Source organism: Maylandia zebra, linkage group LG14, assembly GCF_041146795.1.
Source record: "Maylandia zebra isolate NMK-2024a linkage group LG14, Mzebra_GT3a, whole genome shotgun sequence".
Lineage (NCBI taxonomy): Eukaryota > Metazoa > Chordata > Actinopteri > Cichliformes > Cichlidae > Maylandia > Maylandia zebra.
In genome coordinates this window covers 21,890,924-21,916,476 of record NC_135180.1, presented here as the reverse complement: position 1 = coordinate 21,916,476, position 25,553 = coordinate 21,890,924, and the positions used below count along the sequence as shown (strand labels likewise).

General features: G+C 37.8%; 1 protein-coding gene across 1 annotated transcript in view; it reads right to left on the bottom strand.

The window, feature by feature from the left end:
- Positions 1-597: 597 nt before the first annotated feature.
- Positions 598-25,553, bottom strand: part of drd2a (dopamine receptor D2a) — a 48,529-nt gene continuing 23,573 nt past the window's right edge. Inside the window, exons 2-8 of the mRNA XM_004543724.3 lie at positions 21,368-21,678; positions 11,245-11,354; positions 5,144-5,280; positions 3,657-3,865; positions 2,610-2,696; positions 1,998-2,385; positions 598-1,530 (exon numbers count right to left, since the gene is read on the bottom strand). Of these exons, the coding sequence (XP_004543781.1) occupies positions 1,334-1,530; positions 1,998-2,385; positions 2,610-2,696; positions 3,657-3,865; positions 5,144-5,280; positions 11,245-11,354; positions 21,368-21,646 (1,407 nt within the window). The 5' untranslated portion in view covers positions 21,647-21,678 and the 3' untranslated portion in view covers positions 598-1,333. The remainder of the gene's footprint in view (positions 1,531-1,997; positions 2,386-2,609; positions 2,697-3,656; positions 3,866-5,143; positions 5,281-11,244; positions 11,355-21,367; positions 21,679-25,553) is intronic.

Here is a 25,553-nt window from a genome sequence, read left to right as displayed (position 1 = left end):
GAATAACAACAATGAAAAGAATAACACACAGTAATAACAAGTAAATTCAGTCAGTGTTCATTACTAAAGAATAAGCTGGAGTGTTATTTACGCTTCATTTTGATCTCATCTTCAGACATGAACTCCCTTTTCCCACCTGTTCATTAGGACTGAAGCTATTCAAACAGTGGCACATAGCGAGTCAGTCCGGTAGCTCTGTGTGTGCGTATATACTGTAAATATAAAATGAGATCATCACTCCAACTCCAACACTGTAGTTGTAATAGTTGTATACATGTATTGCGGTAGCTATTATTTCAGTTTCACCCCATTCTTGCTCAGCAAAGGCCCCAGGGAGAGGCTTCAGGGGCTGGGTTGCACATATCCACATGATTATACCTGGAAGCTGCAAAGTCCACATACCATTCATTAGTTTTAATGGAACAACGCCTCTGCAGCAGAGCTTGGTGTTGCTTCCAGTAAACAACTCAAACTGCAGATCAGTCCTAGGAATAACAGAGAAGCTTTTGAATAATGACCAGTCAGTTATGAGTGTATTCGTATACACACAGTGAGCGGTGATATTCATGTGGCACTTCACACGGTATCTTAACTTCATTTATTGGAGATCTTTTGCAATTTATTGTTAAACATGCATTTCAAGTAGAGGAGCAGTGTAGCATGCATCACATTTCTATTGCGGTCATATAATCACAATAAATGCATTAAGAAAAACTATGTACAACAAATAATAATAATAATAGCATTAGTAATTATAATAGATATTTATTTATAAAATTGCTAAATTGCAGATATTGGCATGGCTGCATCATACAGCAAGTAAATTATACCGTGTCTTTCAGACAATCAGTGAATCTAATCAGTGAATTGTTTTCAATTTTAACACTGCAATGAACACTGACTCGATATCTTTAAGATTTGCAAAAAACATCTATGATTAAAACATAAAGTACACATAAATAGCAGTTTGCATGTGTGTGGTATACACAGATGGCTCCTTACATGACAAGCACAATGATGTCAGAGAACAATGTCATTTTTTTCTCTCTCCATAAAACAGGTCATCGTTACAGACATTTCTTGTTTTACATTCAGTGATTTGGAGAACGGGACTCCACACGAAATTTAACATATAGATCCAAGATGCCTTTCAAGAAGACAAAGCCAAAGCCAGTTTTTGTTTTTTTTTTTCAGTCACTTAACTAACTTTAAATGAACAGATCGTAGTTTCCCCACGTGGTGTATTTTCCTTAAGAGGATGAGGTATTTGCCACAGGATATGCTTTCATTCATCACCTCTCCTTTAGTCTGATCAGATAAGTGATGTTGCAGCTCAGCAGTGCAAGATCTTAATGAATGCCTTTCTGAACTCAACATTAAAGGTGGTGTATATGATGGGATTTACAGCACTATTCACATAGCCCAGCCAGGTGAAAGCGTTATACATCTCGGCAGGAACCTTGCATTTGGTGCAGTGGGTGTTCAAGATATGTGTGATGAAAAACGGCAGCCAGCATATAATGAATACACCTGAGGAAAGAAAAAAAAAATTAGGTATTAGAATAAGATACAGAGAATGAGGAAATAAAGCCCAAATATGGGTGGCCCTACTGAGGAGTTGGATTCTAAAGTATCAGTACAATTTCTTTTTGTTGCATCACTGTCTGACTTGTTTTTCAAACTCTTTTTTTAGGTCCTACTGAAAAAATTGATTGAAATGAAAACAAAAACAAACGTAAAGACAGCCAAATACCTATGATAGAGCAGTGGGAAAAAAAAGATATGTACATTGCAAAAAACGCTTTGAACACGCTCCTTTGCATGTTCAAAGATAACATTTGGTTCTAGAAATGCTTAATTTTCTAGTGTCACTTCAACTTTGATGTGCAGAATCACATAAAACGGCTTTTAATTGAGCTTGTATTCACTTTCATGACTTCTTTTAAAATCAAATGAATAATTTAAAAATTACTACTAATAATAAGGGACTAACTTACCGAGGACGATGGCTAACATCTGGGTAGCCTTCTTTTCCTTTTGCTGGGAGATCTTTCTCTTGCTCATGGTTTTCACAGAAGTCTGAGTCTTGCCATTAGGTAAGGCCTGTGTCTGGAAGGCTTTGGCTACGATGGGTGCCGGATCGCCTAAGGTCTCCTTGGCAGGATCGCCGTTCTTTTCTGCTTTCTGGCCCTCCTTGTGGGGTGTGGGGGGTGTTGAGATGGGGCTAGCGCTGGCCTTGTTGGGCATCAATAGCTGATGGCTCGTGGCTGGAGTGTCTCCAAGAGCACCTTGTATCTGCTGCTTCTGCTTCACACTGCTTCCACTGTTATTCAGCTCATCCAGCTCCAGATCTTCTCCCTCATTGACCACATCTTTGATGAATATCTGAATGAAGACAAATTTAGTAAAGGTTCATTCAGATGGGGGTAGCGAGTATAAAACTTTTCTTTATTTAACTTTGAATTTTAAAATTACATTTATTCTAGCAGATGGGGAAAACTTCAAGGTGACATCTTTCGAAATCTCTGCAGGCAAAAACTTTTTTTTTTTCCATCAATTAAACTTTTAGGGGAAAGCATAAAAACAAAAGAACAAAAATGTATACACACCACTTTCTTCTTGTTGACAGGAAAACTCCCATTAGTTTTAACAATCATGGTGCACAGCCTCACATCCTCTGGATGAGTGCACTTATCCTGAAATGAAAACAGCTGTGTCAGGCAAGGAGAGAGTACAATGTCAAAGCAACTGACAAAAGGGCCGTCTAAGCATGGAGGAACAGGTCCCGCTTCCTACACGGTCAAAAGAGGCTACACTGAGCACGGAAAGGCTGTTTAGCAGCACTCTGATCTGCAGCTTCTATACCCGCTGAAAATCCAATCCATCAATGTGACCATGTAATATATTGTTGTGTGAAATAATTTCACCAACCTTAATTTGATAATTAAGATAAGAAGTGAAAAATTATGCTCCGTTACCCCATAAAGATTATAGCTATCTGTCAATATGCTGCCATATATTGACCAAAACCACAGCACGAAGCCATGCATAAACATGAGTAATGTACTGCACTGGATCGAGAGTGTTGCTTACTTTCTGTACAGACATCAATAAGTTATGACAAGAAAATCAATACCCAGAAAAGCAAAAGGTCATTTGAGGGCCGTCACAATTAGTTTTGCATGTCACATTTTCTTTTTAAATGACACATTTTACAGGGAAATGTGTCATTTAAGATTCAAATTTGTGTCCTGGATTAAACCTGATATTAAATATCTTATTTTCATGTAAGGTGTTAAAAACTAAAACAGCTAAAAAGCCTTTTCTAGCAGAGTCTTGCTCAATTCAACCCCTTATCTTAATCCATTGTGTATTCAAAGAAAATCAATCGCAGTCTGTGTTTTTATTTTAATAATGTGTTGCTCTGTAATACAATGTCTGCTTGTAAAACTAACAAGAATAGCTGGACTGAAAAAATGTATTGCAGTTCTCTAAAGAAACAAACAAAATCAAACAGCAAATGATGTCTTTTGTGATGTTTTTTAGTTTAATGTATTACTCTAAAATATTAAGACAGTACAGAGAGATAAAGGAGCTTTGATAAAATAAATGTGTAAATGAAGCCATAAAAACACGAGCCAGCTATAGCAGCTCACCTTTAGTGAGGTGGCCATATCAGGGTCCGCAGCCTGAGAGACAAGCTGCTTTGGTTTTGTGTTGACGCGTTTTCTGCGCTTCCTCAGGACCACATAAATTTGGACATAAACGAGCAGAGTGATGATGAAGGGTACATAAAAGGACACAATGGAAGAGTACACCACAAAGGCTGGATTGGCGATCACACAGAGAGACTCATCACGAGTAGCTGTGGAGATAAGCACAATGTGAATTAAGACTGCGTGTTCTCTTTCTCCCAAGACTTGCTGCTTTTGTGCGTGTGTATGTGTTTAATCTTATTTTACTTCCACTTTTAAAAGTCTGTAAAACCAGAATTTGGAATCTTAGATTTGCTTGAAACAATAATTGCTTTTTGATTGCAAGTAGATCCAAAAATGTCACCACTTCTACATTCTCCTCACTCTGAGGTTATTTACACAGCACTCTTTCTACCTCACCTCCACTCACATTAACCGTACTCCCACTTCTCACAGCCCATGTGGACTGCCTTATAGCTGTGGAGCCAAATGCAGAGATCATCTCACCCCAGTTTTGGACTCTGCAAGGGTTGTTTGTTAAGTTTAGATTTTAATAATTTACTAGATGAATTGCCCTCATTTTTAAAATTCCCTAAAAACTAGTTTAGAAACTGAGGCGATGCTTCTCTGGGCTTGTATTTCTAGCTTTTTGGACAAACCAAAACTAATAATTATAAAGAAAATTGCAGCATTTCAAGTTAAACCTGTCCAACTGTCACGCTGAAGGCTGTGGCTAGAAGGCTAGAGAAAGTAGTCTATTTAGGGGGAACTTCACCAATTTTATACATAGAATTATCTTTCCACTAACAAGGTTCAAGAAAGATGCAGGAAGCCTTCAGTAGTTGCTATCAGAGAAATGTAGGATCCAGTGTTTTTAAAGCTCAGTTCACACTCTGGGCTAGAAGTCTGGCTATTTGATGCTTCACTTTTCTCCATTTTTAAATGTCTTTTGAAATTTGTAATTCCTTCTTTCATGCTTTCTACAAAATATGCCGACTCGATCTACAGTCAGTGTTTATTTCTCAGGGTTTGAGTCTGAGCTGAACCAGCATTAAATGAAGGACTCAAAGGGATGAGCGGAGCTTCAAAGTGACAGGCCACTGGAGTTGGTCAACAACAAGGTGGCGCCTCGCAAAAAGCACTTAATCAAAACTGCTTTACTAGTAATCCTCCTTTAAGCCCCTGTTCCTTGGAATAACCAACCTAAAGGCCAAAGGCTCACTAAAAGTAGATACACACGGGTGTGAAGGAGTTCTTTACCGGCACAAATAGCTCCATAGTGAATTTACAGTGCAGTATTGTAGCTGTAACTGGGTGCTGACATAGATGGTCTGCTTAAGTACAGTGGCAAACGTCTGTTACCTCTGCTATCACTCTGTCTTGCACCATCACAAAAGCATTTCTGATTCACAGACTGAAGATCATGTGTGTATTGTACTCTCTCTTACCTGTGTTATTTAGGCCAAACAACAGGGGACAGGATATGGCGAAAGACAGTACCCAAACCACAGAGATCATCACCGTGACCCGTCTCCTGGAACTGTAGCGGGTATTGTACAGCATTGGCATTGCAACTGCCGTGTAGCTGTAAGGGGTAAAGGAAACATAGTTGTCATAGTTATAATTGGTGAAAAACATGGCACATTTTTATAGTTGTACATAGTGAGTAAAGCAGGTTTGAAATATTTATATACACACACATGCTTTTAATAAAATTTCATTTTATTGTATTTTTTTCATTAAGTGATCACACCACTTCTATTTCCAGTTCTCTTTCTCCATCAGTTGAAATTTTTAGCTCAAAGCACAACAGAAAGCATGGAGCCAGAAAAGGGTGAAACAAGAAATGCTGCCTGTCATTTTTAATCAAATCCTTTTCCGAGATGGACTGGCCTGTGGAAACTGGTGCTGTAAGCTGCAGCTCCAATAAAATGAGATACTAGTAGGAAGGCTGTTTTAACCCCAGTCTCTTGCAGGAAAGGCCTTATCATTTAACCCTGATACATTAGTTAACCTTATTAGTGAGCTTGCAGTAATCACTAGGAAATGCCCAGCTTTCTCATTCATTGATTTTCTTTTTGGTTTTGAAGTGTTTTACTCAGAAAGTCAGCTTGGGAAAGCCTTTAAGAGCGCATGACTGAGTGTCTTTGTGACAGAAAATCAGTGGTTACTGACTACCAATCTAATGTTTACGATGATATTGGCAGAGATTTCTTCCAGTAAAAGTTTTTCCTCCTATGAGCAAGAAGCCAACTGCTTGCTCATAGGGGATTTTTGTAACGTTACCTTACAATTTTTTTGGTGGCTGGTGGAAAGCACAGGTTAGGAAGGTGGTTGCAAAGAAGCTGAAGCGTCAGACAGTTCAATAACAGTTGTTAGTATTATTTTTTTTGGCATGCATGACATGAATCATTCAAACAATAATAACCATTTTAAGTGTTTTCTCCCCCTATTTTTGAGCTGTTGATGGCGCTCATCAGTGTAGTTAGAACATTGAGCACGGCGATATGACTCACTCAGTGAACATGTAATAATCACCACACCCTTGATTAATAGCTCACCTAGTATCAATCAAGCCCTTTGGCTATTTGTGCCAGTGGCAGCCTCGCAGAAACCCACGCAGCCTGCGTACAAAAGACCTGTCATTTCAAGCTTACACACAAAAATAGGACCAGTGTGCATCAGGTCAATAGTCTGAAAACTTGTGAGACACTATCAAGCTCTAGCAAAATATGTAGCCACTAAATAAGCACCTGCGCTAAGGTAAAGCAGCTCAAACACCTGGAGACATGGGATGCATGTTTTCTTCCAACCTTTTTTTTGTCATGTGCTTCATATTACATTAATAAGATTGTTCTGGGAAGCTGTAGTTTTAGGCAATTGTGCAAACCATTTATGTAAACAGACATTAGTTTTTCTCACAGTAATTGAAGCAACGTGCTGTATATAAACACATTCAAATAACGTTAAATTAATTTATTCTATTGCATATTATGACTCACTGAGAGCATTATTACAGAGAAGTGTTTTCAGCCATAAAACCGCCTGCTTTTTGGCGAGCATAATTGGAGATTGGAGTCCACGCGTACATTCGTATTATCTCCTACACATAAGCAGTTTTGTCTTAGTCCCATTAGTCTTCTGCTTCTAAAGAGGAAGTGAGTGGTTAAATTGATTGGCCATTGTTGGAGGGCGCCCCAACTCCAATTGCAATTAATCTAGTCATCCTTCTAAAAAGAGTGAATACTTACATTTGCACACAGAAATAGACCCCATAATTTCATCACACCCCAATTTGCTCCACATTAGAGAATAAGAACAAAGTTAGCACAGCAGGAAGCAATCCTTGGATGTATAAATTACTGTGCTGCCTAGAGCTGGAAACACATTTATCTGTGACTGTTATATGAATCTTTGCAAATAAATCGCCATCATGTGAGTGGATCCTTAACCGTGCCAAAGCCAGGTGAAGTGATTCTTGATTCTGTCACAATGATTCACATATTTGGTATTCACAAATATGCGGCAAACAAGCACAGGCCATATCACTGATATCTAAATGTAAATTCAGGTGAGATTCCTCTCTAGCGTGCTTGAAACATTCATTTACATACAAAAACAGCGATATACGATCACATTATTCAGATTAATAAGATTTTCTCCACATACAAGTCATCTGTATTCTAATTCACTCACCTCAGTAAGAGCTGAAAATGTGACCAAGGTGAATATTTATTACTACACTAAAGTGAAAGCCTGTGTGGAGTTATGAGATTATTGTATTTGTTTACTAGTCAGCAAGACTATGCGATATCTACAAAGTGTAATTATAGGACCATAGGTGGAAAGGCACAACACTGGCAAAAGAAGAACCCATTTAATTTTGCTGTGGATGCAGATCACTTCTTTAAAATGGAGAAATAAATCAGTGTCACTGGATATGCTCCTTTAGCGTATCTTTAAATTAATCGTGAAAGAATTAAATTAAATTAAATGAAGATAGAAGAGAATAGATGGATGGAAAATGTGGTAAATATATCCTTGATATTCCCATGAACAGCCTTCAAGTGTAAGTTTCAAAAAATTACATAAAGTTTAATCACAGCACTATCGTTAAACAGTTTTTTTTTAAATCACAGAACAAAATGAGAGAATTTAGTTTTTAAAGAATCCACGTTTATTGACAAGACAAGAAGCAGTGTTCTTGCACTGTTATGTTGAATTAAACAGAGACTATTGATTTTAAGCAGTTCCGATCAATATTTAAACAATGAATCAAACTACTGTGTACGTAATGGGCGTTCTGAAAGACTGTATCTGAGCAGATAGTTAAAAACTGATGCTAGAAAAATATAACACTGAAGTGCTACGTTTAAGCTATTTTGACTTTGTTAAAATAATCTGTATTAATTCTTTATTATAAAAATATTTCATGTTGTTATTAAATAATATTGATGCATATGCTGTTTGTAACACATACTATGTAATATGCAATCATTAATCTGAATTATGAATGCCTCTGGCTCAGTTTAATATTCAAACCTGAGCCTTTTGTTTTATTTAATACTTTCATCTAAATCTTAATTTTACACCCTTTTTGCATGTGAGAGGCTCTTTGGTATTTTGATCATCTTTACATCTTTACAGGAGGACAATTTATGTGAGTAACATAAAAATTCAAACTTTGTTTTACTACTGACACTTAGTTAGGATATATGAGTGAATTATGTAAAATGAATGCTTAATAACCTATACTCATTGAAACTTTCTTGCTTATAGTACATCATTTAGCATTCAGATTTACACAATTATATCACATGGCTTTAATACTGATAGTCAAAGCTTTACAGTGTACTTTTAGATGTTTGTAAGCTACTATAATTGAGATACTGTAATTAATCTAAAGTGATATTATTCACTGTTATTTTTAAATTGCACTTTTTATTAATGCATCGAATATCTTTAATAATGGCATTATTAAGCTGCTGTGTAAATGTAGTTGCCACCTCTACTAAAGAAACTTTCAAATATGACTCAGGTCTGTGGAACATTTCAGCATCCCTCAGCTCACTCTTTTAGTTTTCCACTAGTGTTAATATTTTTGATGCATTCCTTGCTCTCTGTGGTCTCAGCTGCAGCAAAAACCTTTTTAAGCAAATATGCTCTATAAACCTGACTGTTTGCTACAAGTTTAGTTCTAAACCACAGTCAAAGTCTTCCGCTCTTAGATTATTTTAAGGATTTTTGCAGCTAATTTGGTTGAAAAGCCAGCAAGCTCTGCAGTCTAAATGACTATGTAGATTGTTTGCTTTGTCTGCACTCTCTCACAGAAAACATGTCGTTTGTGAATTGCATAAAAAACAAATGACTAATGATTCAGGATGACAACTTTAAAGGAAAGACAGAAAACAAATTTGCATTTAATGTATATGTTTTTTTAAATAATAAAATTTACGCAATAAGTATAGTATAGTTTAGCATTGTGTTATGTTATGTTAGCATTTAGAAACTAAGTGGTGCCTTTTTCATACTTGGGATTCCAAGAAACACCCTGTGTTGTGAGGCAGGTCTAGACTACAGGGGGACAATTCACACATTACACTGGCCAGACTGCATGCATGGCATTACTGGAACTTGATCACAGGATTTAATATTCATAACCCCAGCTCCAAAGTGTAAATACAACCTGATAAACCCATATTCCATTCACAACAGATTATAGAAAAAAAAATCATGATTTTAAAACAAAAAAAGGTTGATTTTTATTTTATGGCAGAAGCAGTTCTCTAAAAAGTCGTTACAGGGCCATGTTTACCACAATTTAGAGTCCTCTATTCATTTAACAACAGTCTGTAAATATCTGGGAACTGAGGGGGGCTGCTGCTGGACTTCTTTGTCCTATTTTTTGTTTCATGATGTGCCAAATATTTTCAGTTGGTGAAAGATCTGGTCTGCTGACAGGCTGTTTCAGCACTCGGACTCTTACATAACAAAGCCATGCTGTTGTAATATTAGCGGCATGCTTTTTAACACTGTCCTACAAAAATATGAAAGGCCGTCCCTGAAAAAGTGACGTTTGTTTTGCTCTATATGTTGCACTGATGGTGCCTTTCTACACCTGCAATCAGCCATTTCTACATGCACTAATGCACCCCTATACCATCAGCGATGCAGGCTTAACAACAAGGATGGTCTCTCTCCCGCTCCTGTAGTGTGGATGATGTGGCATTCATATTTTCCAAAAAATGTAAGAAATTTCGATTTGTCTGACCACAGAACTGTTTCCCTCTTTGCTTCAGTCCATTTTAAATGAGCTTTGGGTCACAGAAGATGGCAGCATTTATGGATCATGAAACTTATACAACTTATAGACAATATTATCTGGAAGTGTTCCGGAGCCCATGCAGGAATTCTTATGACAGGAGGATTCCTGTTTTATTGCACTGCCATCTGAGGATCTTAAGATCACAGGCATCCAGTGTTGATTCTCGGCCTTGTCCATCGCAACTTTTTTGTAAATGGTGTTTGGGGTTTACTCAGCAGTTAACTAAAAATTAACAACTAACCCAAAACACCATCTGACAAGTCATCACATTGACTTAACCCTTTATAGCATGACCTATGAAATAACTGCCAGGAAATTCAAATTTTCTGAACCATTTATTGAGCTTATTGAACCATCTAACAAATCTGCTTAATAAAATTGATTAAATTATATTTAAATGTCCTTTAATTTGCTACATCTGACATTAAAAAATGCTTAAAAATACATCGTGCAATTTATTTAGGTTTTTCAGGATTTAAAAAATTACACTGATTATGCAGAAATCCCCAAACCACACAAAAAAACTATATGTATTAAACATGACACACTAGGCATTAAGATGTTTATTTCAAACAATATTTATTTGAGAAATTGGGTTCAGCAAATATTTATTTATTTTTTCTTAAAGACTTAATTAATTAAAACTCTTTTTTTTAAATTTGGTGTATATTTATATTACAAAATGTATTTATTTTTACATATTCAATTAACAATTAATTACTCAAGATGAAATCCTTTTCAGTGATTTGCTAATTTTTGTACCCGGTAGTTAAACCTTTGCTAAAGTTCATCTATTTTTAAAATTTTTAACCCTGGCATATGTCTATGAAAAGTTTGCTGCTGACAGTGTGCAGGCACCCACAAATATGCTATTAGATTTCACTCTCCACAGCACCTGTCTTACAGGTGGTCCTTGGATAATGCACTCATTTTAGTTCCAAAATTGCATCAATATGCCATATTGATGTGCATACATATTTCTGTCCTGAACATCTGGTGGCTGGTAATCAGTATTGCAGATAAACAGAAACTGAATGTGTTGTTATGGTGTATTCCTGGCTTAAAAATCTCATTTTGTTTGTTAATAGCTGTGTGTGCTTTGATGGTCATGCAGTTAAAAGACACCAGTTTTCTGTTTCATATTATTCAGCAGGTAAAGATTTCCATCGGAAATCCATGCTGGAATCATAACAGGCTAAACAATCTGCGAGGTGGCAAACTCACCGATCAATGCTGATGGCACAGAGATTGAGGATGCTGGCTGTACACATCATCACATCCAGAGTGACAAAGATGTCACAGTGGATCTTGCTAAAGCGCCACTCTCCCACCACCTAGGAGAGGAAAACATCCACAAATGACAGTTAACTGCCAGAGTCAACAGAAAAAAGTCAATATGCTAGCAATGGAAGCTTCTTGGCAAAAATAATGTGTTTGTGTTCAGCAATAAAAAGCAAACCTGACACTAAAGCCTTCTTGCATAATTTCCCATATCATTTCAAACTTGGCAACACAAAGAGAGAAGCAAAGGAACAAAACTGAGACATAAGAGGAAAGAATGGATGACTGAATTATGAATGAGTAAGTATTAAAAAAGCATCCGTTCTATCACATGAAGAGATTTCTTGCTGTCATAAACATTTTGCAAGAGCTCCAAATCCAAATAATATGTCAGTTTCTTTTTTATGAAGAATTTTACAAGTGACTAGTTGAAATTTGACAGATTATCTTATCTCTCCACTTACAGTGGTAAGAAGTAAAAGCTTCAAAAACATATAGACATCCTCCTTAGACAAGACAAGTATTCTTTACCATGTATCCTACTCTTTAGCTCGAGGAAGCGTTTGATCAAAGACGAGATCGAAACCTGTTTGAATTCATGCCACCGTTGCTCTCAGCTGTATGATCTAAGCTCATGATGAAACCAACATCAGTGATGTTGTGACAGGTCTGAAGCCGCCCAGCTTGTCTGACACTGAAGCCTGCCTGTTTCCTCCCACAGCTCTATCAAGGGTAAGGGAGATGTGTTTGTTCAGGGGCAACTCCTGCCTGGCTGATTAATCTTTGTCTTGTGGATGTGTCTTCATAAAACTAAGCTCCCATCATTAAAGAGCTGTAACTTTTTGCTGGTGTCGTTATAGCCAGTTTTCTGTTGCCCTGAAAACTGATTTCACCTCTCCTCTCTTCTCTTTTCCACAATTTTCCAACCTTTAACTCTTGACGTTTCTCTTCACTGTGGCTAAGCACCACTATGATAGTATGCTTTCATTTTGACTGTTTCTCTCTTTGCTATCATCCTTTTGCTCCTTGCACTTGACTTTTATTTTTCAGTCAAAGCTACTCCAACACACCCGTGCAAGTTCCCGTCCTGCTAGAGCTGCGAACAAATTTTAGTGTTAAAATTTAAAAGGCCTACAAGAGCTGAAAGCCATTTCATGTCCTTGTGGCTGCAACTGAGGTCTGTTCAGTCTATGTAGCGAAACACCTTTTGTGGATATTAAACAGCTTTTTACAAGACAGTCATAATAAATGCATGTGTGCCAAAACTGGCGTGATCCCCTGTCAGGAAACATCGATCTGTCCTTCTCAGTTATCCCACCGTTTGCATTTTTCTGTTAAAGTGAAGATGACTTTAATCTTTTGAAGTTAAATTATGACACATCATCATTTTATGCTGTGAAATATTTATATAGATTTTTGTCATTATAAGTGTATTCAGTTGAAAACGTTGTGTTATGAGGTCTTTACTTTCGTGCGATTTATTCAAATCTGTTCATTTTGAGTCATTTGTGCCAAATTTGAAGATATTACCTCAGCATGTTCAGAAATATTTCATTCATGAGAATGGGAATGGGATGATTAACCCAATGGCATTATGCTTCTGGCAACAAATGAAAAATGTAGGCAATAAAAAGATAGAAATTATGACAAGTTTACTAATGTTGTCCATCAGCAACACACAACAGTGCTATTATATTATTGAATTTTAATGATGGGTTTATTTGTTTCTCCTTAAATCCTGCACTTCACTTCATTATTGAAATTAATTGACTGCATCTTTGTTTGCAAATTAGTAGATTGTTTGAAGAACTTTCCATTCCCATAATGGGTTTTCTTGTAATACTGCAGTGTCATTTTTATTTGCCAAGCTCATTTTTTTGGTGAATTATCATCTATAATTCATATTATGCATACCACTTATGCATATGCATATCACTTAGAGGGTATTGGCATTTGATTTCAATCTACAATGCTGGGAAAAAGTAGAAATAAGGATGTTATGTGAGATACATCATTTACTAGTCAAATGAATTCTCATTTGTCAACTGGAGAAAGGATTAGCTGATTTGGATTTAAATGAGTCATTCCTTTGACAGTCAAAATAATGTGCTGTTTTATTAATTCTTATCTTTTATTAATGTTTTATAACTAAAAAGAAGGAAAATGTATTATTTTAAAAATGCTATTTTTACTCAGCAGGGTGGAGCATCAGTATCTGTGTTTTACTGACAGAAGTGCTACATGTCTTTGAACATCAATGTTTTTCTTCCCACCTTTACTACAATTAACAATTTTTGTGCATGTTTTGACTTGTGGTGTCTACCTTGCAAAGCAGCTTGATTCTTATTGTAAGATTCATAAGTTCAGATTTTGAGCTACAAGACTTCTGGAATAATGTCCTTTGGGCAGGAAAGAGCAAAGTGGAGATATCTGGCTATAAATCTGGCTTTAATACACACCACCACATTTGGTGTGATTTGGGCTTGTTTTGCAGTTACAGGATCCAGGGACTTTGCAGTCATTGAGTTGACTATGAACATCTCTGTATATAAAAGCATTGTAGAGCCAAATCTAAGTCTATCAGTCAGAGAGTTAAAGCTTTGCCAAAATATTGTCATGCAACAGGACAATGATTCCAAGCACAGCGGCAATATTTTTCCAACTTTGATGAATGGTAATAATTTTAGACAAGAGTGGCACCTAGTGTGCTCTTCTGCTTCTGTAGCCCATCTGCTTCAAGGTTCAATGTGTTATGCATTCAGAGATGCTCTTCTGCATACTATGATTGTAATGAGTGTCTATTTGAGACACCATTGCCTTAAACTGGGAGCAGGCTGGCAATTCTCCTCTGACCTCTGGTATTAAGCAGATTTTTAAATATAGAACTGACTTTGTCTTTTAGGATCTTTGCAAATCCTACACATGGTCAAGTGGAAAAATCCCAGTATTTTAAGTTTCTGATATGCTTCGACTTTTAACAACAAACATGCCACATTCAAATCATTTAAATTGCTTTCTTTCCCATTCTGATGCTCAGTTTGACATAAAGCAGGTTGTATTGACCATGTCTACTTCCCTGAATGCATTGAGTTGCTCCCATGTGATGGCTGATTAGATTATTTCCCATTACAAGCAGCTGAACTTCTGTACCTTAAAAAGTGGCTGATGAATGTGATACATTAAAGTAAATCAGAAAATTTCCAAAAAGATTCTCATGCCCATCCAAATAATTGAATTCAGGTGTTTTTTGGATCACTTTAATGATCACTGGTGTATTACATCAAGCACCTAGGCATGCAGACAGCGTCTACAAACATTTTCGAATGAATGTTTCGCCCATAGCAGCTCAGTAAATTCCAACATAGTAATGTGATAGGATGTGCAGCAAGTCCAGTTTAGAAATTTCCTCACAACTAAATATAAGTCAACTCTTATTGGTATTATGACAACAACAACAGCAACTCAGCCATGAAGTGGTAGGCCAGCCAAAATCACAGAGCGGGGTCAGTAGATGCTGAGGTGCATAGTGTGCAGAGATCATCAAATTTCTACAGAATCAGTAGCTACAGATCTCCAAATTTTATGTGGCTTTCAGATTACCTCAATTCAATTTATTTATATAGAACTAAATCACAACAACAGTCTCCTCAAGGGGCTCATCAGAACAGCTGTATCCACATTATGAAATGCGATGCAGCGTCTGATGCAGTTGGGTTAAAACTGGACTCTAGAGGAATGGAGACATGTTATCTTGAGCGATGAATCATGCTTCCCCGTCTGGCAATCTGATGGAAGAGTCTGGGTTTGGAAGTTGTCAGGAGAATGGTACCTATCTCACAGCATTGTGCCAAGTAAAAGTTTGTTGGTGTGGTGTGGGGTTGGTTTTCAGGAGTTGTGCTCGGCCCCTTAGTTCTAGTGAAAGGAACACTTTAATCTTCAGCATACCAAGACATTTTGCACATGTTCCTAACTTTGTGGAAACGTTTTGGGGGTGGCCCCTTGATTTTCCAACATGACTGCGCACCAGTGCACAAAGAAAGGAAAGGACCATAAAGACATGGATGAGCGAGTTTGGTGTGGAAGAACTTGACTGGCCTACACAGTCCTGACCTCAACCTGATATAACACCTTTGGGATAAATTAGAGCAGACACTGTGAGCAAGGCCTTCTCGTCCAACAACAGTCTGACCTCACAAATATGCTTCTAGAAGAATAGTAAAAAAAAATTCCTTGTGGAAAGCCTTCGCAGGAGAGTTGACACTGTTGTCTGCAGAGGATGGGTAGATGTCATTTAAACGATGAAGAATAAGAATAGGATGTTATTCTAGTTCACATGTGAAGTGAAGGCAGGCAAGGGAAAACTTTTGGCAATATAGTGTACGTAAATAGGCAAATAACCAATAAATACATACATGAATAAATAATCATATTGGTAAAAATGGAAATTTGACTCTGTAATGCAGCAGTCCTCAACCCCCGGGCCTCGGACCGGTACCGGTCCGTGAGTCGTTTGGTACCGGGCCGCGAGAGCTAAGGCTCAGGTGTGAAATGTATGGTTTTCAAGGTTTTTATCGGTTTGTTATTGTTTTTATCGTTAACTCGGTTTTCCTGGGTCTTTTCACGTGTGTTATGAATAAATCTTCTTTTTTTTCGGTACCGGTACTAGTTTTATTTTGTTGTATTTATCTGTGACACCTTAAAGGCCGGTCCGTGAAAATATTATCGGGCATAAACCTGTCCGTGGCGCAAAAAAGGTTGGGGACCGCTGCTGTAATGTACACATGTAGAGCTTTACTACAAAAATGGGGTTATGTCACTCATCAGTCAGATGAGATTTTTCCCTGAAAATGTCAAAAGAAGTAAATACAACAGTAGGGCTGGGCGATATGGCCTAAAATTCATATCGCGATATAATTTGAAGCATGTGCGGTAACGATATATATCACGATATATTCTTTTCTTCTGTATAACGTATTTTCCACACTAAAAATCCTTTAATTTTCTCAAAAATTGAGAGTGTTCCTTATGTATGAATTCTGGTTGTGCTTACTGACCTCGAACCGATTTCTGCGTGCAGAAATCTGTTAAAAAATGTTTTAGTACAGCTTTGGTAAGCCGCACTGCTTGATGGATTGTCAGAGCATTACGGCTGCCTAGTGAGGAGCTTTGCGGAGTAATATGGGTCCAAAACTCCGTCAACTTCAGGTCCCAAAGTAAAACAAACACTAAGAGTTAAAAACGGTCTAAATTCTTTCATCTTTAATTAAATCATCAGCATTGCTGCTTTATCGGGTGTAACAATTAAGTTTAACATCCATGCGTCCATGAAAACAGAATTTGTTAAATTTAATGGAGTTAGAAGTTAACAGGAAGTTAGCTCGCTAGTTTACACCTAAACATTTCATACCATGTTCTGACTGAGAGATTTTTTAAACTAATTAAAACGTACAGCTCTGCTACCAGTTCCGACATAAATGAAGACAGAAAACTAAACAGCAGTGGCATTTGTAGTAGGGCTGGGTATCGTCACTGATTTCTAGAATCGATTCAATTCCGATTCACAAGGTCCCGAATCGATTCGATCCACGATTCGATTTAATTCGATTCGATTCAATTCGATTTGAATCTGGGAAATTTTGACAGTCAGAAATATTATAATTCAGATCAGTACATTTACATATTTTTGTATCTATAAAAAGGAAGCTGACACACGCAAGACTTTATCAAAGGTGTGAGCATCACAGCAGATGCCTTTGTGTCAAAGTAGCTGAGGATAAAACACAGAAAAACATGAAGGTGATTTTCCTGGCCTGGGATTTTATAAAAATATTCTGCAGTACATCAAAAATGAAAGAAAACCATTAATCAACACATGAACATTACCTCTGAAGTTACAGCGGTTTTATTAGAGACACGACTAAACGTTTTGCATTTTGCATAATTTTAGTTTATGTTTGTTCAGTATTGAACGGCAGAAATTAGGTTTTCTTTTTGGAAGTATATAAAACGAAAAAAAAAAAGCGTCGGAAGTATCGAATAATGAAGAAAACAGATTTTTAGACGGGAAACTGTTCTTGAAGTACAGAGCGGGGGGGGGGGGCAGCTGTGCATCGTGGTCGAAGCATAACAGTAAAAGTACACTGAATTCATGACGATGTTTATGTGAAGCATAGTTTGGATCTTCTTTTGCTGCTGGTTCGGTCAATATTGTTTAGAGAGACATCAAACTAACAGCTTTAGAATCAGCACATAAAAGGCCGGAAAAACACAAAGCGCAGACCCGCCGACAGATCAGAATCAGCGAGCTGTCGGCTTTCAGCCCCGACTGTGAGAAAGGCAACATCTAACTGATTCTGATCCGCGGGTTGCGCTGTGTGTTTAAGTCTTTGTGCAGAATCCGTGTTCCTGCTCTCATTTACTGTCTTAGCTGTTTGGTGGCTGTTGAAATTTTGTGAGATTTCACCTGAGATTCTGGCATTTCGGGCAAAATAAATTTATATAAAAAAATCGATTCAGGATTTTAATGAATCGATTTTACATTATCCAAGCCAGAATCGATTTTAATCAATAAATCGATTATAAAAACCCACCCCTAGTTTGTAGGGTTACTGAAGTTGGACTACCTGGTATATAATGTTGTGCTACGTGATTGCTAGCGACACAGCTATGTTAGCATAACATTAGCACAGTGAAGCTGGAGGATGGATGCCAACTTTTTTCCACTCGATAAAAGTTAACGTGCAGGATTCTGGTGGTTAGGGACAAATGCAATCGCATAGCAGGATGCTGTACTTCAGTCAGGAGAACAACTGAGATTATTCATCCACAATACGAGGTTAGTTATTAATATACTGCAACAACATGGGAATAGAACAGCTGCGAGAGAATTCAACATTAATGTATCAATGTTACGGAAGTGGAGGAAGCGCAGTTTTTGGCTTTCCCCATATTTCAAAAGTGCTTCATCTCTTTGCTATGACTGTCGCCCGCCATAATTTGCAGATGATAATGGTTTTAGCCGCTGCGATGCTTTTGACCAAAACAGGCGCAGCTTGATGACATCATCAACATGCGCTATCGCGATAGAGCGATATAGTCAAAATCTCTATCGTTGGCCAAATTTATATCGTTTCTATCGCCCACCCCTATACAACAGGAGCCATCACTCTACTCTACAAACTTTCTCTGGTTTCCAAATTGAAATTCTGTACACATATCAGCCACAATGCCTGACAGCATATTCTTTACAAAGCCTTAAACAGGATTTAAACTACAGCATTAGCTGCCTCCGCAGGTAAGGCGGGTGTTTATTCCTGCAGTTTTTGTGCAACACTGTTCATAGCCTTCATTAAATTCATGGCTCTGACCAGGTCACTGTAGCTGATCGCCAATTATGCACTCCAAGGTAATAGACTAACAGGTTTAGTTGTTGGCATGATGAATATTTTCCACTGATTACATTTATGAGCCATTTGGTTTGCAGTAGTTTTCAAACATCTGCCTGCTGTGTGGATGCTATAAAGACATGAGGCAACACCTTGAAAGCAAATATTCTACTATATACACGTTTTATTCACCCTTACTTTAAACTAACTCTCAACTTCTAGTTATGCAAAATGTTCCCTCCGTACGCTTTCTAAATCAGTCACACTAGGCAGAAAGCAAAACCTGCACTAATTAATGCAAATTTAGTATTTAATAATAAAGGGCAAGTTGAATAACCTGCCCACACTCTGTGACTATGTTCCCACTGTAGTTCATGCTGTTACATTCTTAACACGAGTTAATACGCGAGTTACATGATGACCTGAGTCAGTGGCATTCTAAAAAAATTCAGTGCCTACACATGAATACAGAAAAATAGGAACAAAAAGGAAAGATGAGGCTTGAAGAAAGGCCTCTCCGAGTTCAGCAAAAAACAGAATAAAACAAAAACAATATTGTAAGTATTGTCATGAAGTTTGTTTGTTTTAATCATCTGAAACGAAGCCTAATTTCAGATGGTGTCCGTGATGGAAGAAAGATGTTATGAAGAACATGAGTTGAATAATTGACAAATCTCTGCCTAAATTCCTCCGTTGTGAGCTCTGAACATATAAGGCCATCTTCACTCAACACGCTAATCCAGAGATTATGAAACTGTCTGGTGTTTACCTCAAAATGATGTGAACTGTGCAGCAGTTCCAAATAATTTCCTATTTTCAAGGATTTCTAGCGGACCAACTACTAGCGTCTCACTTTATCCCATCTCACATTAGTAGGAGGCCTGACAGCCTTGGAGGGACACACCAGAATCAGATGAGCATCCCACTCTAAACACAAGCTGGGAAGTAATCCCTTTTGACTTTGACAAACAGCCAGCACTTGCTTCCCAGCATATTATTCTAAGGAGGACTTCACTCTCCAAATTGCTGTTATTAGCCTGTTTGGATTAAATGGCTATAAAATTGAAGAAATCTGTTTCTTAATGCACCAATCTGCTCATGTGGGTCTCCCCCCCCATTTAACTGTAAGAGATGTAGATTGAATGGAAAACACAGACGCCAAACATTTAGCTAAGTAAAATAATAATCCTATCGAGCTAGACTTTGATTCCTATAGATTTACATGAATAATTTTGCCAAACTACATTTATGATGTGTAGAGCCAGAACTAAGTGTGGGGCATCAGGAGAAACAAGAGCAGCCAACTACTCGGTGAGTGTTTTGTAATCTGATGTTATGTTTGCACACAACAGATCCTATAAAGGAACAGCAAACAGTCAGATTTTTGTCCAAAAGCATGCTGTGACTTATATTTGATGAAAGATCCGGAGTAGTTTTAGTGTTCGCCGTACTTCAAATGTGTTACACTTAGTAACGCACACTTGTTCAGTTAAATCTCTTTACACCATCAAAGACTTACTTTTCTGATATCAAATGCTATCTTTTATTGATAAAGTTTTATGCTGTAATTTGTGGGCTTTGATACGTTGCTGATTACAATTCATCTCCCACTTATGCGATCCGCTTTGATGTAGGCTCCCTCTGCATGTATCCAGCTGGCCAAATCAACAGAGACAACAAGTAAATAATTTGGATAAAAACAAACAGAATGTGCAGGTTGGATACTTTATGCATGAACGAGCTTGAATCTGATTGTTTTTGGCAATGACCACAAAAGTATTCTTTTGTTTATTTGAAAAAATATGCCCAGATCATACGGACAGAGTTGGGCTATGAAATTCTTTAAATGCACTATAATCTGGTTAAAGTGATAATCATCAAGAGTTTCTGAGAAACATGGGGGGATTAAAGTCCCCGCAGTCTTAGATTGCTTTTTTTTCCTACATCAGACAGCGTGACCTGAAGCCTAATGGTCAGAAATAACCGCAGGATGAAGGAGGTAGCTTCCAGAGATGGGCAAAGATTTTTCAAAAAGACCGACCACATCCCACTCACTTGGCAGGATGTGCATGCTATTATGAAACATCGAAGTCTGCCTTCTCTTTAAAAACGTGATTCCGATGTGTCATATTTAAATGATGTACCATAATTCATTTAAAAAACAAATGCAGCAGTTCTCTGAATGAGAAAGGATGTAGCCCAGTATTTGGGTGAATTATAGCCTAACATCCAGCTCTTGTTCAAATAGACTGCTCTGACATTTTGCTGTTGTCACATAGTGGGACTACATTACAGGCCTTTATCCACTGCAGGACTGATGTGAACACATTAGTCTTCACCTTTGTATCACCTTGAGCCTGTGACCTGTAGTTAACTGTGGGTGACTGTTTGGCTCAAATCCTTTTCACCAAGATTATTTTACTGGCATGCAATTTCACTTAAAGTCCTGCCCTTTCCAGTTTTTTAACCCCTTTCTAAAAAGAATGATTTAAAAAGAAAACTAAATACTGCTTTTTAAGATGGCAATTTTCTGCTTTCTGAAAACCCGAGACACAGAGGGGAAAAAAAGGTTTAAGAAAAAGAAATAAAAGAGCATGTCTGCTGCATAGGTCATGTCAGGCTATATGTCTCTTCGAATATGGGCAAAGAGAGTGTGTGTGCGTGAATTTCTACAATCCTACCTCTAAGTAGACAACCCAGGGCATAACAAGTGTGGCCACCAGAAGGTCAGCGACAGCCAGGCTGACGATCAGGTAGTTTGTGGTGGTCTGCAGAGCCTTTTCCCTGGACACAGCCATACACACCAGCACGTTGCCGAAGACGATGACGAAGATGAGCAGAGTAAGCAGCATGGCGTAGTAGTTGTAGGGGTGCTTCTGCTCTTGGTCTGTATCGTTGAAGCTCCATGTTCCATTGTCATAGAAACTGTCATTGTAGGCATACTGGGTAAAGACATCCATTAGCTGTGAGTGACAAAGGCCAAGAATGGGCCCTGCAAAATATGCAAAAGGAAAGAAATACTTTATTAATGTTGTATACATTTAGGGTTTGCCGACTGAGAAATAAAAAGCTACAGGATGACATATGAGGTTAAGTTTTCAAGATTTTGATACAGGTTTATCTTGTAATGGAAATGTAAAATTAATATCTTTCCTCAGACACTGTACTCCAGTTCAAAGCAAAAACAGACCTTCGAAGTGTTTTGCTAAGTGCATTCCTTAGTAGGTACTTAGCCATCTTTGGCTGCAGTTAGAGCATCAAACTTCGTGTGGATTTATCTAACAAGTCTAACACATCGATTTTCTTGGTAGAATTGAAACCAATTTTTTGGTTTCTTTTGTGTTTTTTAACTATTATATTTATTTACCTTTGTTTTAAAAAAAAACCTGACAAGATGTTAAGAACATTTGATGGCAGAAATATCAACAGCTAAAAGGGCACCTGCACAAATTTGAAACCATTTTAACTAACCACTAGTTATGTACCATAAGAACACACATACAAGCATATGGACATTATATAAACATAACACATGTAATTAAGAGGCAACATCATCAAGATAAACAACAGAAAGACATCAGAGAAGCAGATAAATAGGAAAAAAAAAAACACACCAAAAGAACAAAATGCAGAAACATTAGCAGAAAAAGTTAGGGGGGTACTGGCAGGTTGGGAAACAGCTGCAAAAGTGGCAATATATGGAGTGATCCCTATTATTTTAGTTGAGGATGACTTTGTTCAGTTAACAGTTTTTTAAAATTTAAAGAGAAAGAAGAGCAGTGATCTCAGTGACACGGTAAAGGTATGAAGAGCACGAACTAATGCATATTACAACAGGTTCATGAGGTTAACCACTTACCAGAGAAATACAGAGTATGAAAAGTAAGAATATCTATCTCCATAGTTCACCGTTGTGTGCTGACCGGCGTTAGTCTAACACAAGAATGGTCTGTTTATCCATCAAAGCTAAGGTGGAGAACAATCTGTTTGGGAATACTACATCATTAGGTTAATCTTTAGATTGTAGCCTGCTGACATGATGTGAGAAGGACATGGTGATCTATGATAAACCCTCAAATGCGACAATCTTTCAGGCTACAAGGGGGACAGAAGCCTTCCTACCAGATCACACAACATCATCTTGGTAGTGTTTGGAGTAGAGGCCCTGACGGCTGAAGTGGAATAAGTGCTGCATCTGACAAGTGACTAAGGGCATTAAGAACTGTTTATCGGTGTAAAAGTTACCAGGACCATTCACACAGAAGTAAAAGTGGATATAAAAAAATCTGCAAACCTTGTTGTGAGCATGAACTATTATCTATATATTGAACTATATCGATTGACCTCTTCGGTCTGCATCCATCCATTTTCCAGTGACAACAGGCTCATGCTAGCGACAGACATACAGACATACAGCATGTAAACATTACTGCATCCTCTCAGCTGAGCTTTGATGGATACCATTTTGACTGACATATCAGACCAATGTATTCTGCCATGTTTATGGCTGGTACTTCTACACATCCCTATAACACCCAACCTGACCTAAAGAGACCCTAGTGTCTCCCACTAGGGTGGGAATACAAAATTATGTAACTGTGTTGGATAATGTTAACTTCCACCAAGTTCCTTCCACTGTTCTGAATAAAATATGAGAGGAGCACTTTTTAGCATGATGTTGGTAAGTATGCAACCACCAGCCACAACATCATTTGTTATACACCATGAATGCTAGCCGTGAGGACACTGAAAAGTTATTTTAGGGCATGGTTGCACCATGGAAGGAGACTTCTTCCCTGGTCCCCTGTGAGGGAAGACATCATATATGCATTATTAATAAGAGAAACAGATGTCCATCAAAAATATGACAAATTGTGGAATTTTAAGCTATTTGGAGGTGCAATCTGTTGATTTTTGCTGAAGAAGTGCACGTGTTACATATGGATGACTGATTCTGACAACCATGATTTTCACTGTAAATCATGGTTGTCAAAAAAAGAAGCCAACACTCAGATACTAATCAGTGCAAAAATAAATAAATAAGTAAATAAAAAATCTTGGCTTATTTTCTTGGCTTACTTATTTGCAGCAGTAACACACCAACAGTGCCATCTTCACCTCTTCCAGTTGACACAATTTCACACAGCATCTGCGGACAGGACGCACAAAGCCCCTCCCCTCACTAGCAGCTGAAGTAGTCACCATTCACAACACTGAAGGACACTTTGAGGAGGTCAGTGGAGCTCATGTTTCAACAAGATTAAAGTATTAAACAGTTATTAGCCAGACCGGTGCAAATGTTAATGTTAGCTGTTTAACTATTAGCGATTATCCTGCAGCCACATTAGTTGTCATTTATTAATGGGCCAGCCAGTGGCTCATTAATAAGATGATAACATTAATCTTGGAGCTAGGATTCAAATACTATTGTTCATGCCTATCTGTAATTAATATACTGTAGAGCATGGAATTTTCTCATGAATTGTCTCCCAGTTTAAAATGAGAATCTAAAAATACCAGTGTGATACTGAATGTCATTCAGCTGGACAAAACTCACCCGTATACTGTACAATAAGCAATCAGTATCAGCAAGAAGAACAAAGCTTATTTTTGTTAAAGCACTGAAAAACAATTAGAGGCATTTTTCAGTTCGGTGAAACAATAACTAGATCGACTACTGCTTGCAGACACACAATAGACTTGTTTTGTCCCATGATACAGCTCTGACAGTTGTACTTAAAAAGCTTTCAGAATGAGACAAAGCAATTGTGGGGGGGAAAAAATCCTATGAGGTGATTCTTGGTGCCTGATTGTCCTCTACACATGCCCTTGGGAACTGTGACCAAAGGCCACCTTTGTTTCATCAAACCTGCGGCTTTGGCTTTTCATGGTCTGAGAGCTGTTCAGATGTCTTTTAGCTAACTCCCTGGGGGCTGTTATGTGCCTTTTAGTGAAGAATGGGTTTTCTGCCAACTCTAACAAAAAGGCCTGATGGTTGAAGTGATGCACTGAAGGTTGTACTTCTGTAAGGTTCTCCTGTCTCCACAAAGGAGCTCCAAATCTCACTGGATTCATCGGTAGTTCCAAAGTCTAAAATCTGACCTGTACTTTTGGGTGCTTTTAATGCTGCATAAATTTCCATGTGTCCATGTGTAAAGGCACACATATAATGATATGTGTGCCTTTACACAATCCTGTCTGATAGTACAATTCTACTAACCTGTTAATGTTATATATCATGCACCTCAATAAAATAAACAAATAAATAAATAATAAACTAGGAAAACACACAAAAGACTTATTATTACACTATTTTAAAGGTAAGTGAATATTGTATTTGGAGGCAATGAAGTGTCATCAGTACAGGGGTATGGTTCAATTTCCACAAAGCTGTAATATAGACGCAATCACAAACAAGCCACAATTCATTATCATGTGCAAGCAACTTTATATTTCTCTGTCATTCAAGTCCAGTTGTAACACTTGATGTGTTACAGTTTATGAAACATTTCTTTATCTTTGGGTGACCGTGGCTCAGGGGGTTGGGAAGCGCATCTATAACCAGAAGGTCGCCGGTTTGATTCCCGGGCTCTCTGTCCTGGTCGTTGTATCCTTGGGCAAGACATTTGACCCTACTGGTGTTGGCCAGAGGGGCCAATGGCGCGATATGGCAGCCTCGCTTCTGTCAGTCTGCCCCAGGGCAGCTGTGGCTACAACTGTAGCTGCCTCCACCAGTGTGTGAATGCGAGAGTGAATGAATAGTGGAATTGTAAAGCGCTTTGGGTGCCTTGAAAAGCGCTATATAAATCCAATCCATTATTATTATTATAATTATCTATTAAACTGATTTAGAGAGTTTGTGCTATA